Source organism: Labrus mixtus, chromosome 13 (genome assembly GCF_963584025.1).
Source record: "Labrus mixtus chromosome 13, fLabMix1.1, whole genome shotgun sequence".
Lineage (NCBI taxonomy): Eukaryota > Metazoa > Chordata > Actinopteri > Labriformes > Labridae > Labrus > Labrus mixtus.
Window position 1 is genome coordinate 8,517,372 of NC_083624.1, and position 17,594 is coordinate 8,534,965.

Here is a 17,594-nt window from a genome sequence, read left to right on the forward strand (position 1 = left end):
TTCTGTCTTTAATTGTTGTATCATAATTACAACACCTTGCTTAAATGTGACATAAATGAGCCTTGATGCAACACTGTTTTTATGTTAATTTATAAATAAACATAAACAGCTAAACCATTTCGTAATTCTCTCAAGGTTCATTTTCTTGTAAAATTAACAATAACATGATAATAAAATGCTTACCGTACATTTGTAGACGCGCTACTCTCTTGTGCTAATTTGTCAAGACAAGTCATTTTTTCATTCTCTGCCCGCCTCTGTCCGCCAGACTACATATCCCAGCAGCCTTTGCTGGCTCCAACGATCACGTGATTTTGTATAAAAGGCCGAACACGTGAGCGTGGTCGCTGTTGATTTCATTTTGAAGGTGAAGCCTCTGCTAGCGCGTGCCTCCAGCGCCCATACAAGTAAGTTACGTCACTTAGCTCAACAGCTGCATTAGCCAGCAGGTGTTTTAAAGATTGTTGAATGTTCATTTTAATCCTCCACAGAATCTCCCACGACACGTGTAACGAGCGTGTGTGTGTGTGTGTGTGTGCTTACACTGTTATCAGGCCAATGTCTCACATGTTAGCCACCGTTAGCTTAGCGTTATGCAAGGTCTCCATATTGTTGGCTGAAGCAGGAAGCTAAACCATAACTAAGTCAATCATATTCAATAACATTTAAAGGGGGGGGGGGGGAGTCAAAGTCACACAGAGCAGTAGCGAGGAATTCAAAACATAAGGAACAGCAAAGAGAAAGTGCAATAAAGAGAAGTGAACAATTTGAAGACAAATGTAAACCACTATATGAAAGTCGATGTGGTGTGTATGTTTGAAGAGTTTTCATTAATTTGTGGGTAAATACTTGTAAACTTGTATTCCACTGCCTGACAGTGACATGCATTACATCTGTGCAGACTGGTGTGTCCTCTCCTCTGAGCTAATGTTGCATCAGTACAGTCTCATTAAAAGTGAAGCTGTGTGAGTGTGGTGCAAGATGTTACTCCGGTTATGCAACTACAATCTTCCAGTCTTAGAGTCCTGAGGATTGTGCTCATTAATGACATCTGTGAATATTCATGACCTGTCCTGAATCCAAACCAGACTTTTTTTTTTTCTTTTTTCTTTTTAAACATACTTGGATTCATGAAAAGTGTAACTGGTATTTATCTTGCATTCATAGTCTGTAAGTCTAAAGAAGTGTATCCTCTCTCCCCTCGTTCAGCCAGAAGATGTCATCAACCCTGTCTGCCGCCAGCGTGGAGTCTCTGCCTCAGAGCGCCGAGCAGAAGAAGCCGCTGAAGCCGTGCTGTGCCTGCCCAGAGACAAAGAAAGTCAGGGATGCTTGGTGAGGACCTACCCTCGAGATGTGTGTGTCCCGTAACATTTACAAGTCTGTATTGAGACCAATTTTTTTTATCTCTCCCTGCAGCATCATTGAGAAGGGCGAGGACAACTGTGGAGGCCTGATCGAGGCGCATAAAGACTGCATGAGGGCGCTCGGCTTCAAGATTTAACTACTCTGCTTTGTGTGCGTGTGGTACGTATCACAACATAACGATCATGCATGTACACAACACAGGTACATTTAGAGTTTTCAGCCTTTTGCCTGCTGGGTCGTTTGTGTCCTTCAGCTGTTACTGAATCATCCGTGAGTTAACGCTGAACTGTCGGGACTGGAGTTCCTCTGCCATGGCTGAAATCAGAATAATGCTCACCTGGATTTTAACTTATTTTGCCGCTGGAATGAATGAAAGTACGTTCACATTCATGTCACGTATGAAACAGTCCCCTGACGCTACACGCAGATTTTAAAGGTCAAAGTGAGGTTGAATATTAAAGGGCAAAAATGAAACCTTTTCAAAACCTAATGAAGATATTTGTGCTTAAAAAAAAAAATTGCAAGTGAAGGACGAATTAATTTAAACAAATTAATTTCATATTTTGACCCATCGTTAATGATTCTTGGGGCTCAGTTGTCCTTTGACTGGTCTTAAGAAATAAAATACTTGTGGAGGTCTGATCATCCAAATCCACTCTAAAGTAAACTAGTCCAATTTGCCTTCTTGCATGTGCAGTAAATGCCCGGGTTGGACAACTTCTAAGTAAATAAAAAAATAATATAATTTAATAACTTACTGTTTATAGCTGTGAACAAGTACCTTATTTTTTTTCTTTCATGTACATGTGACTCCCTGCTTGGTTGCCCATTTCTTCCTAATGTGTGCGACATCTTAAGACTGAGGCCTGACCGACGTTGGGGTCGAAAAATCCGATGACAATATACCAGCAGATATCTTTCTTAGCTCTGTAGAGAGATACACACACACGTTTATTGCATTGATCCCTGAAACACTTATCATGAAGACAAGATGGCCACTCCACTGAAAAGTAACCGCGCCTGACGGTGCATCACACTCTGGAGGGTGATAATGCTTGTTTTAAACCATAAAGCACAAATCTAGTCACTGGATGAGCTAATTTTGGCTGATTGTGTCAGCTGGACGATTACTCGCTCGATCTCTACTGTAGCCCAACATTAAATGAGTCACTCAGGTGTGTAATGAGCTCCTGCCCGTCCTGTGGACCTTTTATAAATACCTGACTTCATTTAATTTAAGCCCTTCACATTTGCTGAAATGGAGGCATTCATTTCACCTACTCCACTTTCTCTCATTTTAGTTTCTTTGTGCTGTTACACAATGACATAAATTCATTGTTGTGCTCAAACTGCACCGTCGGGCGAGAGCATCATGTAACAAATGGCAGGGATGGGAGGAGCGCGTGTTTCTCTCTGTACGTGACTAAACATGAAACACGCCTGAAGCCTCCTGGATCAAGTTGTGTATCAGCATTTTACTGGCTTTTCTTGAATCACCATAATGCTTGTTTGTTCTTGTTAATCAACTACGATTCAAACACTTCTTAAAGCTATTAACAAATCGCTGTTAACTGAATATCAGTTTTAATGCCATTTAGTGTAAGTCTCATGTTTTCCTCCTCTCTTCCAGTGTTTTTGTGAAGTGCAAGATGACCCTGGATCTTCTCACCTCCTTTCCCCTGCTTATTTATACCTTGACTGGAAGAGAAATGTGAAGATGGTGCACTTCAGTCTCTGCTTGGTTGATTGTCTTTTTGTGATTGTTTTTAAAAGTCTGCAAATGAGAAATGTGTGAATATCTAAAAACGCTGTGTGAAATTGAATAAAAGTCCTATGCAATAAGCCTTACTGTCTGCATCATTATGTTCGTCTAATGTTGATGTGCTTCAATCTGAAGGTTGCGTATTAAAGGGCCATACTCTAAGTGAATCGCTGCTTGCCACAGTTGCTGTTCCTGGTATGCACTTGGGCTTAAAAATAACTCTTGACCCTGCAAAGTCAATACTTGGCATATCTGCATTCTTGCTCTGTAGTGTGTCACTCGTACTGAGGTGTGCCTGGCAGTGGGCACATACTTTGACACATTCTGCACTTGTCTTTAGGCTGAATGTTAAAGCGCCGGCCATGCTCTGGTTTGGTTTTTGAAGTTGCACATTTAAGAGCTGTTACCTGCTAGCTTAATGTGAGTTTTTTGGTCGTAACCCTTTGCCAAGCATGTTCACTGACACACACCAAACATGACCAGGCTTGTGCTCTTCAGAGAATTAAACTGTTGTTCAGATGCGGCGTCCATAATTCATCCTAACAAACATTACAATGTGTATAGTGCAAATAAAACACTGACCTAGCCACTTGACTGCAATTCCTTCAAAGCCCACCAGGGGTCCCATTCCATCACTTAGGGAGTCTGTGCTGCCTGATCACTTTGACTGTCGCTTCACCACTTAAAGAGAGTTACTAAACTTGTCCAAAAAAAGTTTGGAAATGTTTTGGGTCAATTATTTCGACCCTTTAATAATACTAATTGGTGTTGTATTTTATATCGTTGGAAAGCCTGATTAGTCACCTTTACAACGAGGTATAACTTATAAGGATTGTGCATTCGTGGAATGAGCAACACAGCTAAACGTGTGGGTTACGCCCCAAAGAAAATGTGCCAAAATCCCTTGCAATTTTCTTCTGTTGGTATTGACTGCTGTTTTGAGTTGCTTGGTGGAATGGATGATTTCACTCTCCCACAGCAATAAGCTTTTTACAGTTTATTCATTTTACACTGTCAGGGACCTCAGCAGTGTGTGGATGATCCATACACAGCCACGCTGGTCACCAGCCTGGTCTCATCCTCAACCAGGAGTTGTTGAAGGTCAACCAGCGTGGTTGTGTTGGTCACTCTGGCATGAACAGCACGCCCAAGATGATCCCACAAGTGCTGTCAATAAGTTGCCAGTCATACACCTGTAACTGGAACACACCTGGCAGCACTTGAAGCTTAAAACAGGAGTGAATACCAACAGAAGAACATTGCAGGGGATTTTGGCACATTTTTTTTAGGGTGCTACCCACACGTTTAGCTGTGTTGCACATTCCACAAATGCACGATCCTTACAAGTTATACCTCGTTGTAAAGGTGACTAATCAGGCTTTCCAACAATATAAAATACAACACCAATTAGTATTATTAAAGGGGCGAAATAAGTGACTGAAATAACGTTTCCGAACTTTTTTTGAGGAGTTTATTTCAGTACTGTCCCTGTACTCAAATTTAAGATGAACATTTTCGGTATTTTAATTTGAGCTTTATTGTAAATAGTGTGGCTCTTATTTCCATCACAACTTAACCACTTGCTTTCAAAAACTATTTGTACAGCTGAAGGGAGACAGGAAATGTTGGGAGGAGAGAGTCGGAGATGACATGCAGCAAAGGGTAGAGATCGGATTTGAACCCACGGGCGCTGCACAGAGGACTATAGCCTCTGTACATGGGGTGTGCGACATAACCGCCAGGCTACTAGAACCCTGTGTTTTTATATATTTTTTAAAACTGGAAACCATTTCAACAGCCTCTAATTGAGACCTGCCTTTTTACTCTTCAAAATCAACCAGGGACTGGGAGTGAAATTGAGATGGGCTTTTATTTGAAGTTTTAGGGTATGTAGGATCTTGAGCGGGCCGGTAACTCATGGGGTGTTATTCTTTCTCTGCCAGGATAAAAAAAGTGATCAATGAAGAGAATCCCTGTGTCACAGAGTCATTTAAAACTATCCCAACACAACGCGGAATTATTGTCTTTGCGTAATTAATAAGAGAAGAATGAAGAAAAGAGAAGAGTTAATATTGAACTGAGCTGCGAGTCCTCCTCGCTGAGAGGACAGGAGGATATGTGAAGCCGGAGTGCTGTTGGAGGGTGTTTATACCTGAAATCTGACCTGCGCCGTCTGTGGCTCTAAATATGCACCGTCTAATCTGCCCTCCTGTGAGTAAACTTGACTCCGACAGGTTTGGTTAGAGAAAGAACTTTGTTGTTGCTGTGCAGAAACTTTTTTGAACGTGTGACACTCTTCAAGATATTTGTGATAGTCCCTCTTCTCCCTCCCGTTTCCTGTCTCTCTCTCTCTCTCTCTCTCTCTCTCTCTCTCGCTCTTGCTTTCTGTTATGTTAAGTAGCAGGCCTGCTTTCTGTCCGCCACTCTCTCCTCCTTGGGTTTCAATTCCAAACATGGTTATCCTTCTAGGGCTCTATCGACGCCCCCCCCTCCCTTATCCCCGGTCCTCCAGCTGTTGGCTCCACAGTGCAGGCCGGTTCAGTTGGTGGCTGAGAGAAAAGGCAGAAAAGTGCACTCGACAAGAAGACTCAGAGGGGACAGAAGGTGCGAGAAGCCAGAGGGGAGAGAGAGAGAGAGACAGAGAGAGAGAGAGGGAGGAAGGGGACGCATAATGAGAGAAGAAGAAGAGTCCCATTCCAGCTGTGTTTCTAAAACAAACAGAGCCGTGAGAACTTCTTCATATTGAAGAATTTTCAGCTGCAGGCCAAGGGAACAAACATTTACCTCTGACATTTTTTGATCGACTTTGGCTGTTTATTTTTAATCAGGATTTCATTCAAACAAAACATCTTGTTGTTAGTGTTGCTCGGACAGAAATAGGCCCAAGTTTCATTTGGATAAGAAGTTTTTTTGGCTCATTCTTCAGGAGCCTCTTTTCAGCTTGTTTTAAACATGAGCACAGAAAACTCCACTCTTCTGGACAGCTTGTTCTTTGCTCCTCTTTGCGATGGCTGGACCAACAACACAGAGGGAGCCATCTACCACTTGGGAAACACCATGGTCTTCCTGGGCTACATGGGAGGCAGCGGGGCCTACGGGTGCCTCTTCATCTTCGGCTTCCTCACCCCGGCCTTCCTGTGCTTGACCGTGTGGGGCTGGATCACCATGTGCGGCCTGGACGTCTTCACCTGGAACCTGCTCCTGCTGCTGGCCTGCCTGGCTCAGATCTGCCACCTCCTCTACCGGCTGCACCAGGAGGGCATACCCAGGGAGGAGCTGTCCTCCCTCTACCAGGCGGTGTACCTGCCGCTGGGCGTCCCCGTCCAGGTGTTCAAGGACATCGCGGGTGCCTTTGAGAACAGGGTGGTGGAGCTGAAGGCGGGAGAGACGTACGCAGTGGAGGGAAAGACATCAATCGACCAGCTCTCCTTTCTGCTGTCTGGGAGGTGGGCCGTGTGTGAACATCTTCACTCTATAGCAAATAATGCAAACCGCAAAGATTCTCAACACAGAATGCGACTAACAAGGGCTGTGAAAACACATCAGTACAGCCATACGCCTTTCGTCCTAACTCCTGCATTCAACTATCGAATCGCTAGCGCCAAATATCGATATGGCAATTTATAAATAATGTGCTGTGAACAGATTTCCCACCAAATTGCCTCACCAAGTTCCTACTTCATGCTTCTTTGCTGCCGCAGTAAAGAAATGAATCCTGCACATTTATGGGCATTTTCTTTTCTTTAGTTAATAGTCAATTTATTAATTAACTGTGTCACTGTGTTGTTATCGTCGGCCAAGTATCAGATATAGTATTGGGTGTGACCCTGCGATTCCCACCCCGATAACTAACACACTTGACCTAAAGTGGCAACACCACACTGAAAGATTTGCTTGAACCCTGCAATGACGGATCGGATATATTGTGCTTTTACAAGTTTTTAAAAACAAGCTTCAAACACAACAAATCCCAGATGTATCGTAACTTTTTCATGAATACAATCGAACGTTGAGCCTCCAGGTTCATTTTTGAATTTCCCAGCAATGTTATCAAAGAGCGCAGAGCACAATGCACCTAGCCGCTTTAAATAATCAGTTCAAAAAGAATGCCTTATAGCGTTTGGCTTGAAGGCTACAGCACAGTTACAACGTGCAGTTTATAAAGCTTCTAGTTCTGATTCGTTTGATGTAAAAGCCAACACTTACCGTCAGCAGCAGCAGCCATCTTGGTCCCTTGTTCAGTCACTGTCACAAACCAGTCCCTTATTAAATAACCTGTTGTTAAACAGAGGCAGAATCAGCGGGACTCACCCATGTGACGTCACGTCTTTTAATGCGGAAGTAAACACAAACGTACTAAAATGTCTCCAGGAGACCCTGTGGTTTATTAATTTCGGAATTTCTTTCAAAATATTATTTTAAAGTTATTTTCCTATAAATTGCTTAACTGCTGTCTTCAACCTGCAATATGCTCTTTAAATGTACACACAAATGGACGACACGTCTCCACCGCCTCTTGTTGTGCAAAACTGAAGCTAAAATACCCCAGGGGACAGACGCCGGCATCTTGTGCCGGTGACATCAATACGACCCAGACTCTGCATGGTAGAGATTGGCTGTTGGAGCCGTCATGTTGATGTCCCGCCCCTTCTTCTGCTAATGGAAGCGCACGTTTCATTTACAAACTAAACGGCAAAGATCCCTCAGGTCAGTACAGTCCACAGCAGAACAGATTCTCGTGTCAGTTTGAAGCAGACACTCACGGTTATAGAAAGATCAGTGACTCTTGTCGGGACTCTCACAGTGTGTCACCGTTCCTCCTGCATTCATCAACAGAGCTGTCAATCATGGCGTTATACCCTTTAGTATAGCATCGAACTAAACTACTCAGAAAAATGAACACTCTGTCTGGCATGAATCAACATTATAAGAACTAACTACAATGACAGAAACCATGTTTTAGAAGGATGTATTTGATGTGTATATTTTGATTTTCTAGTGTGACCTTTGTCCCATCTGTCAACATGGAGACGGCGGGCTTTATGACCTTTACTGTGGCTGGCCAGTAGGAGTTGATGGAGACGTTTTGGCTTCCTTTTTGGGAAGCTGTCATTTAATCCCTCTTTGGATGAAGTCTTTATGGTTTAGTGGAATTAGTTATATTACGTGATGCATGTGCCGTGCAAAAAAACATGAGCCTGCGGAACCGCTGGTCCACAGGCTAGATGACAAGTCGTTTATTTATATAGTAGCACATTTCAGCAACAAGGCATTTCAAAGTGCAAGAGCAAAAAAAACAGTCAGCTAACAGTTGTTTACCCAGACATGTAGCAGACATGAGCATTCAATTGTAGTTGCATTTGTGGCCATTGAACGGGTATAAACTCAATATTAACTCTTGTGTTGTTGTGGTCTCTAATAGGAAGCCTGCTAAATACTTCAGTTTGTGCAGTAGCTACTGTATCTGCTAGCTTAGCATGTTTGTAGTTTGGCATTATCCCAATAGCACACAGCCAGTAGTATGTTTTCTGCAGGATTTAGTCACATTAGTATCTCGTTATAATGTGTAGTGTTGGTTTAATTTCCTCATGTAGTTAAAGAAGAACACCCATTGTTTTCAGGAAAGCTCCCATTTTAACCGACGCCTGCTGATCTGTGTTCCTATTTCTGACTCTTTCATGCTGTTGGCAGCCTGTAAGTGTAACAGGAAGCGAATCCTCTTCATCCAAACATCCTCAGAGTAGAGCTGCATTACATTTCACAGTCCTGGAGCCGACACAAGAGAAATGTTGTAAACAAAGTATTTTTGTCTGTGACTCACGACTGTGCCGTCCCCCCTGCACGCTGCCAGCTGGTTCAATGATATCTCTGTAGTCGGGACGGGAGCAGACACCGACTGCTGCATTTAAAGTAAATGTTGGCAGATGACAACTCCTGTACGAGCCAAAGTCAGAACAACAGACATAAAGCTTGTGATTTTTTCCCCACAGCTCTAAAATGTTTACTTCTGTAACTGTCTGACAAACTTATAAAGTACATCTTCATAATTATAGGAAAAGCATCAGTGGTTAGTCAACTACGTTTTCACAGTAGTGCTTTAAACATATTTCCTATTACAGATTTGAACCATACCAAATGGCTCAAACACCATTTGACAAACTTTATGCTGATTTTTATATTTACTCCACTACATTTTTGCCCTTTCTACTCAACCACATTTATTGTCCAGCCTTGGCTCGTAGTAACATTTCAGATGATATAAAATAAAATCAGCTAAAAGGTTACGATGTATTATATAAAGAAATTAAGATAGAACTGAATGATCTGAACCTTTACTGTCTGCAACCTTTATCATGCTTTTACATTTTTGCATCACTTATTGACAGTACATTTTGATGCAAATTGATTTGTTTATTTTAGGCTGGATGCACACAAGACGATTTTAAAGTCTTAACCGATTAAAAAAAAAGGTGGGAGACTACCGACATAAGAACAGTTTCAACACATTTTTAACATTATAATCCTCCAAACACACACAGACAAAGATTTGTCCAGACCACGAGACAACACACCTGCCGTCTGTATCACACAATTACACAGTGGCGATTCAATAGACACAAGAGCCTTTTCCCAGGCGGCCCTATTGTGGTATGTCTTTAACGAGACATTATAAAGGCACTTATGTTGTTGCCATGGTTCCACAATCTGGCCTTTTTTTTCCTCAATATTCCACCTGGAAACATATCAGCTGCCATGTGTGTGAGCTGTACATCCGGATGGTGACGCTTCCTGGTCTGCTCGCTCTCATTGGCTACTATTGTGTCTGAGGCAGCCCAATCTGGAATAGGAGCTCGGACTTGATCAGGATCAGGGCCGCACCTTAAATCATGTCCTGTTTAACAAGCTTAAGCGAGATAGAAGATGTTTACATGATGCGATTATTTTTAAAACCTGTGATTACTTCTTTTACTTATAGTAGATATTACATGCTGCTCAGATGTCCACTAATTAGAAGTTTACCTATGTTTGGACCTTTGACTGTTTATAGAAATGGACAACGCATCAATGTGCCTCACAAACTTTAGAGGTCATGAAAAACTGACACGGGGCTTTACGGTCTGGCTCAGAGTCGACCTTCAAGCTCATTCAGGAGGTGTTAGAGTCAGTCAAAGCCACACCAAACCCAGAAGCCCATTCCCTTAAACATTTGTTATTCTGCTCATGTTTATTATCATTAAAGAGAAGAACAGCCTTCCTCAAACTATTGCCACAAAGTTGGAAGCAAATGAATGTCTTACATATTGTTATATTCTTTGGCCTTTAGAATTCAAGGAGACTTTACCCTGCATGTAAAGCAGCAATACCCAAAGACAAGGGTGTCTAAATGTTGTTTCCTTTGCCGTGTGTGCCACAAAGCAGAGCACCAGCTGTACCATGACATTTTCAGCACGGTGCTCTCCAGTGGAAACCCTTTCTCCTGATAGTGTGAAGTGCTGTACAGGAGAATTAACACTACAGCATGCAGAGAAATAGCTGCTAATTTACACCCAGAGTTATGAAGGATCTAAATAAAGACTGTGAGTTTTAAAATGCTGCAAAGAGAAGCTCTATTATCAACTAATGCTCTAGTAGATTTGTCATCTATTTTTAAATATCTTTGTTGGATCAGTTTATAGTGTCTGATGATTAAACTTCTCATTAACTGTCTTGGTTTTATCCTTTGTTATTAGCAAATCTGCTGTACAATAAGCTTCTTGCTTTTCTTCAGATGAATCTGGGAATAGAAGCTTTTTTTAAGAACTATTTCCTGGAAAGCCGACTCTTTTGACGTAATCCACTGAAGGATTTAGTGTTCAGAGTGCTGGGTTATCTCAATCTGCGGAAGTTATTCTATTTCTAATCAAACCTCTCCTGGTGTTTGAAACGATAACTTTTCAGTGCAGCAGGAATCATGGCATAAAAAGGAATCTTGGTTTAGCTAATTATTTTAAAGATAATGTTTGTATGCAAGTCTTCAATTGGATGAGAATTTCTTCGGCCTGGCTCTGCAGAGTGACCTCCGGCTCTTTCTCTCTCCTCTCATCATCACTTCTTAATCCCAGTCTCTCTTTTTAACCCTTTATCTCTCTCTCTCTCTCTCTTTAGGATCAATGTATCTCTGGAGGGTCAGTTCCTGCACTACATCCAACGCCACCAGTTCCTCGACTCTCCGGAGTGGGAGTCTCTGAGACCAAATGAGGAGGGAAAGTTTCAGGTATGAGACTTGACATGCAGTCCATTTCGGGAGAGTTGAATAAGTGACTGCAAGGTTAAAAGTCCCAAGTGTTCAAGGAAACTGTAGGAGCCAAACGAAATGATGTAACTGGAAAAGAAAACCACTCTCTGGTCTCAAGTTGTCTTTTATCGGACTCTTCATCAGAGTGATCAGCTGAACAGGAGAAAGTAGATATGCTCTTGTCTTTGCTTCAGGTTTGTTCAGTTTAAGTCCAAAGTTGGAAGTGACCGTTTAAACTTTGGCAGCACTAGCACTACTACCTGTTAATCCTTGTGTAATCCTGTAATCCTTATGCTAAGCTACGCTAACTACATGGGGTCATCCCTATATGTTCCCTCAGGCCCATGTTCCGTCATTTCTATGAAATTTCCCCGCCATCAAAATCAGGCCCTATGTTCCCTCATCCAGATGTTCCCTCGAGAATCCCCCCCCCCGCAAATAAAGCCCTATATTCCCTCAGCCCGATGTTTTCTCATGCCTGCATTCCCCCAGCATCTGGGCTGGACCTTCTATAATGCACATAACATGTTGTTACACCCTGAAATCAAAGCAATGAAAGCAAATTATTTGCTCAAGAAAATGTTCAACTCGACTGAACAAGGAGGTGACAAAAGTGAGGCAAGTAATAAACTGAGGGCTGAAGGAACATACGACTGAGGGGACATAGGGTAGAGGGAACATAGGGCTGAGGGAACATAAACCCTTTTCACACATACGGAAATCTCCTGAAAAACTCCGGAGATTTGGCTACCCGGAGGGGCTTTAGGCTATGTGTGAACGCAAACAGCCGCATTTTTCGCGCTGACTTTACCCAGAGTTTCTCCGACCAGACCCATAGTATTTTATCTGCAGAAAGTCCGAGTGAGCTGATGTGAGAACGCAGAAGCATATACTCCGGAGATTTCAATTTAAGCCAATGGAAAGAGAATGGCGTTTATATACAGTGACTGCCTAAAGTGTCTGCACGAGACCACTACGATCTCCGTGCACGTAATTAAACGGCTGCATTATGTTTTCTGTTCGTCAGTATGTTGTTCTCCACTCTTTTGTTGATGTTGTCATTCCATTGGATTACACATAGCATTGATAGGTCGGCAGAATCTCCGGAGCGGTCCTCCTGCAATTATCTAGATATTATCCAGAGTGCATATGTGAAAACGGCTATAGGGCTGAGGGAACATAGGGCTGAGGGAACATAGAGCTGAGGGAACATAGGGCTGAGGGAACATAGGGCTGAGGGAACATAGAGCTGAGGGAACATAGGGCTGAGGGAACATAGGGCTGAGGGAACATAGAGCTGAGGGAACATAGGGCTGAGGGAACACAGTGTTGAGGGAACATAGAGCTGAGGGAACATAGGGCTGAGGGAACATAGGGCTGAGGGAACATAGGGCTGAGGGAACATAGAGCTGAGGGAACATAGGGCTGAGGGAACACAGTGTTGAGGGAACATAGAGCTGAGGGAACATAGGGCTGAGGGAACATAGGGCTGAGGGAACATAGGGCTGAGGGAACATAGAGCTGAGGGAACATAGAGCTGAGGGAACATAGGGCTGAGGGAACATAGAGCTGAGGGAACATAGGGCTGAGGGAACACAGTGTTGAGGGAACATAGAGCTGAGGGAACATAGGGCTGAGGGAACACAGTGTTGAGGGAACATAGAGCTGAGGGAACATAGGGCTGAGGGAACATAGAGCTGAGGGAACATAGGGCTGAGGGAACATAGGGCTGAGGGAACACAGTGTTGAGGGAACATAGGGCTGAGGGAACAAAGGGCTGAGGGAACACAATGTTGAGGTAATAAAGGGCTGAGGGAACACAGTGTTGAGGGAACATAGAGCTGAGGGAACATAGTGTTGAGGGAACAAAGGGCTGAGGGAACATAGAGCTGAGGGAACATAGAGCTGAGGGAACACAGTGTTGAGGGAACATAGGGCTGAGGGAACATAGGGCTGAGGGAACATAGAGCTGAGGGAACATAGAGCTGAGGGAACACAGTGTTGAGGGAACATAGGGCTGAGGGAACACAATGTTGAGGGAACATAGAGCTGAGGGAACACAGTGTTGAGGGAACATAGAGCTGAGGGAACACAGTGTTGAGGGAACATAGAGCTAAGGGAACACAGTGTTGAGGGAACATAGAGCTGAGGGAACATAGAGCTGAGGGAACATAGAGCTGAGGGAACATAGAGCTGAGGAAACATAGTGTTGAGGGAACATAGAGCTGAGGGAACATAGAGCTGAGGGAACATAGAGCTGAGGGAACACAGCTCACCCACAAATCAAACAAAATGGACTAACTTGTAAATAATTGACACGACTGGTGAGTAACTTAGAATCATCAATATTTAAGTATTCCCTTCACTCATACTCCACAGGTGACCCTAACAGCGGAAGAAGACTCCCGCTACATCTCTTGGCGTCGCCGTCGTCTCTACATGCTGATATCAAAGGAGCGCTACATCGCTCGTCTCTTCTCCCTCATGCTGGGCTACGACCTCGCCGAGAAGCTCTACAACCTCAACAACAAGCTCTACATCAAGACCGGCGTGCTGCTAGACATCCGCCTGCCCAGCCTCTACCACGTGCTGGTCCCCTCCTCGCAGGGCAGCGAGGGCGGCAGTGGCAGCGACAGCGGCTTCAACAAGGAGCAGCAGGGCGAGGATCCAGCACCAGCCTACCAGACGTTGGATCCAGTTCAGTCTCAGCCTCAGGGACCAAGAAAGACCACCCAGGATGACACCAAGGCCCCCCAGCATGACCGTCACCAGCACCCGTGGGCGTCAGACCCGGACCTGCCCTCTGGTGAGGACTCTACCAGCCTGGTCCTGGAGGACTTTGCTGATGTGGCGGGCTCCTTAACGGATTATGGCAGTGAGAGGGATTATTTGAGGTAGAGGGGGCAGGGTGCTGGAGCTAACACACTGGGTCACCACTTAAGCTACGTGTAAGTACCGCACCTGGGCAGAGGGGGGCGCTGTGTGTGCATGGAAGGCTTGCAGTGCACATTTCTAACTAACCCGGCTTTTTGACACGAGAGAGCAGGGCTGGGCATTAACGCTGGCATCAGTAAATTAAGAAAGCATGAAATATAGGACTCTCATTTAGAACAAAAATCGTCATCAAGTATGCATGTATTACAGTACTGGTACTTTTATTTGAATGCCACTATTGGCTTGCTGGTGAGCTTCACAATTGGATAGCTGCAATGCATTGTGGGGCGGTTTAGTATGACAAGTGTATGTACATCATACTTCAAAAATCTGGCCAATCTAGTATACATCAGGGCATTTGTCGCACTCAGTGTGGCGTCAAATGAAGTATGAATAGTATGAAAGTATGTGGTTTTGGACACAGGCTTCCCATCAGGCCCTCAAACGGGCCCTCGTCAAATTCAATTTTATAATATTAACTCATGCATGTTGGATCAGTGGCATTAGCCTCCTCGTCCTCACTGCCATTGGCCTTCAGAGCTGAATTAAAAAAAGTTATTGTTGGGCTCAAATGCTCTTTTTCTTCTCTTTTCATTTTTAGCTTCACAAATGTTGTGCAGGTCTCGGCATGAAGATACACAGTTTTATTATTACTGGTCAGTGGGCCCTACCCCTACCCCATGAGGTTAACATTACAAAAACGTTTAAAAGAGGAGGTTTAACTTTTGCTTCAATCTTAGAAGGACCATGTTTTCGATGACCTCCATGGGGCCCAGCTGCTTTCCCCTATTCCCCCCCCCCCCCCCCCCCCTTATGGACGGCCTTATTTCCCACATCCATTTCTTAATCCAGTTTAACATAACTAATGAACGTTGCACCTTAAGACAACTACAGTCCATTGTTTTCAACAAAGAAGAGATGCCTGCAGCCATCTCCATTGTTTAAGAAAATGCCTCGACTGCACTTCAACCTGCTCCATATTAGACCGATGTTTAAGATTGACCTAACACGATTCAGGTCATATGAAAATGTGTTTGAATACGAGGGGATCCAAACCTCATCTGCCAGAGAAAATAAAACATGAGCAGTTTTTGTCTTGTTCCCAGTGCTGAAAACATGTTCCAGCCTTAGCTGTTATGTAATTAACTTTTCTGGTTTGTTTCTGTTTGTTTATTTTATATCCACAATCTGCTCTTAATTCTGCCTGCATTTTGCATAAACAAATCAAAAGTGGTTAATCAGTGTAATTCCAAAGCTTTCAGGGAACTACCAAACTATTTGTAGATTTAAATTATTTTCCTCCCAGGCTCTTCATCGTCGGGTTATCTGGATTATTAGTCTATTTCCACTCAATATTTTAAGATTTAAACTCCCTGCCAGCTGCTCTGAATCTGTTTGCTTTGGCTCTGCTTCTCATAAGCTTGCAGTCATCTTTGCTACAGTAGCAGAGTTAAATTAGAGGGGAAAAGCACTATAGCACCAAATGAGTGCCGCGTTTCTTGGTTGTTGTTTCAGACAGCTGATGAGGTCCAGCATGCTGCCGTAATTTGTATGTGTGTCCTGTGTAGGGGTTCGACATTGAGCCCGATGGCAGCTGTTTTATTTTTTTTTATCTGATAAGGATTACGGCCTGGTAATTTAGGGGATGTCCAAAAAAATGCAGTGCCATGTTATTAATCCAATGTGCCCACCCTGTAAGCACTGTGTCTGTAAATTCCTTCATCCCCTCCTCAGCCCCGCCCGCACAGTGACTGTCCCAAAATCAGCCCTCGACCAATCAGAAGTGGAGGGTCAAATTTCATAGCTGGATGGTGGTGGGGTCAGTGCAGGGTTTGGGTTGCAGGGGGGGCTGTAAAGTCTATCACAGACAGTAGTAGCACAACTTAACAGGTGGTGTAAAATAACATCACTTTAACTAGAACCTCACTCTTAAGACTAGAGTGTAATGCTACTTCATAGACAGGGGCGTGTCCAGACTTTTTGACTGGGGTGGCCCAACTGAGGCATTGAGGGGTGGCCTGAAATATTCGTGAAAAGCATTTAATCCCCCTTTTTGGTCTATGATATGTACTTTAGCTACAAACATTGAAGTATCATGAAGAAGTTCTGGAGAAGAAATCTCCAAACGGCCTGTTTGAGCACACATTTACTGAAAAGTGGAGCAGGCAAAAGGCGGAGAGGATGGACTTTTCTCATCATTGGGGGGCTTGTAGACAGACTAGGGACACATATTAGTTTACAAAATACAAAGTGTATTTTGCATAATATATGAAATTTAAATCATGACATGACATGACTCAAGTGTGAATTAGTAAAATGACAACTTCCAGCTCAAGTTGTTTGCTAAATGTAAACTCGTTTGGGCTCGTTTCAGTTCAATATATCTTCTCGTTAGTGCAGAAAAACACATTACAGTTCCAACACAGATTTAATTGGCACAGCAGCTCTAACTTGTATCATTACCTGTCATGTAATCAGGACGTCAGCGTGAACACACTCCAAACTGCCTCCTAACTGAAGTGTCCTTGTTGACTCCGCAGGAGATGACAGCGACAGAAATGTTCCACCTCGTTTCCAGAGAGGCAGAGCGCCGCTGGCTCCCACCGACACTCCCAAACTGTGAGGACAGTCTCTCCTGGAAACACTTTAACTACTTTATTATTTACAGCTTAGCAGTATGAATGTCTCACATGTCACCTGTGATCTGTGTGTCTCTCCCTGTTCTCACCTGAGTTCATCTCCTCTTTGACATGGCCTCTTTCTATTCTTTTTTACATTTGTTTTTGTAAAAGGAAAGACATTATGATATGATTAATAAATCAATACAAGGAGCCTATATTTGCCACTTTATAAACTCAAATAAGGGCAAATTAAAAGGCCAAATTTAAGATTATAAAGCCTTTAATCAACCTTTTGGCCACCTCAAGAAACTGTAATCTGCCTCAAAAAATCAGTTTCTTTCTCAGAAGGATCGGGGAACTCACTTCATTTAGTTAATCAGATATGAACTCACATTTCTATGACGTGTTTCTGTTGTTGTTGTTGTCATGGAGAAACAACTGTCCAATTAAAGACAGATATTGTAACTTCCAGATGTATAATACGACTTTAAAGGTCCGCCAAAAGTAAGTCAAGTCACCACTGAGGACAACCTTCACCTTGTTACTTACAGTCACAGAATATGTCCAAAATGTAAAAAAAAAAAAATGAGGGCTGCACAAAATCTGAACAAAGCTGACTTTGCGATATCTTCTCTTT

The 17,594-nt window shown here is 43.3% G+C and overlaps 2 protein-coding genes across 5 annotated transcripts; both read left to right on the forward strand.

The window, feature by feature from the left end:
• The first annotated feature begins 293 nt into the window (after positions 1-293).
• On the forward strand, positions 294-3,209 carry LOC132986862 (cytochrome c oxidase copper chaperone). 3 transcript variants are annotated; one of them, XM_061053530.1, is made up of 4 exons: positions 294-407; positions 1,210-1,332; positions 1,417-1,524; positions 2,996-3,209. In XM_061053530.1, exons 2-3 carry the CDS (start codon positions 1,217-1,219, stop codon positions 1,499-1,501), a joined length of 201 nt encoding a protein of 66 aa, XP_060909513.1. In that variant the 5' UTR covers positions 294-407; positions 1,210-1,216; the 3' UTR covers positions 1,502-1,524; positions 2,996-3,209. The 3 variants fall into 3 exon arrangements, with proteins under 3 accessions (XP_060909513.1, XP_060909515.1, XP_060909514.1); XM_061053532.1 differs by having other exon boundaries at positions 1,417-1,515; XM_061053531.1 differs by having other exon boundaries at positions 321-407; positions 1,168-1,332.
• Positions 3,210-5,640: 2,431 nt separating this feature from the next.
• popdc2 (popeye domain containing 2) lies at positions 5,641-17,592 on the forward strand. 2 transcript variants are annotated; one of them, XM_061053536.1, is made up of 4 exons: positions 5,641-6,573; positions 11,273-11,381; positions 13,782-14,208; positions 16,877-17,592. In XM_061053536.1, exons 1-4 carry the CDS (start codon positions 6,080-6,082, stop codon positions 16,957-16,959), a joined length of 1,113 nt encoding a protein of 370 aa, XP_060909519.1. In that variant the 5' UTR covers positions 5,641-6,079; the 3' UTR covers positions 16,960-17,592. The 2 variants fall into 2 exon arrangements, with proteins under 2 accessions (XP_060909519.1, XP_060909518.1); XM_061053535.1 differs by having other exon boundaries at positions 5,647-6,573; positions 13,782-14,350.
• The last annotated feature ends 2 nt before the right edge of the window (positions 17,593-17,594 follow it).

Excerpts from the sequence above, each read along its gene's own strand:
- LOC132986862 (XM_061053530.1), top strand. The coding sequence starts at position 1,217 with ATGTCATCAACCCTGTCTGCCGCCAGCGTGGAGTCTCTGCCTCAGAGC. Across the intron at positions 1,333-1,416 it reads AAGAAAGTCAGGGATGCTTG|CATCATTGAGAAGGGCGAGG; the intron begins GTGAGGACCTAC and ends CTCTCCCTGCAG.
- popdc2 (XM_061053535.1), top strand. The coding sequence starts at position 6,080 with ATGAGCACAGAAAACTCCACTCTTCTGGACAGCTTGTTCTTTGCTCCT. Across the intron at positions 6,574-11,272 it reads TCCTTTCTGCTGTCTGGGAG|GATCAATGTATCTCTGGAGG; the intron begins GTGGGCCGTGTG and ends CTCTCTCTTTAG. Across the intron at positions 11,382-13,781 it reads ATGAGGAGGGAAAGTTTCAG|GTGACCCTAACAGCGGAAGA; the intron begins GTATGAGACTTG and ends CATACTCCACAG.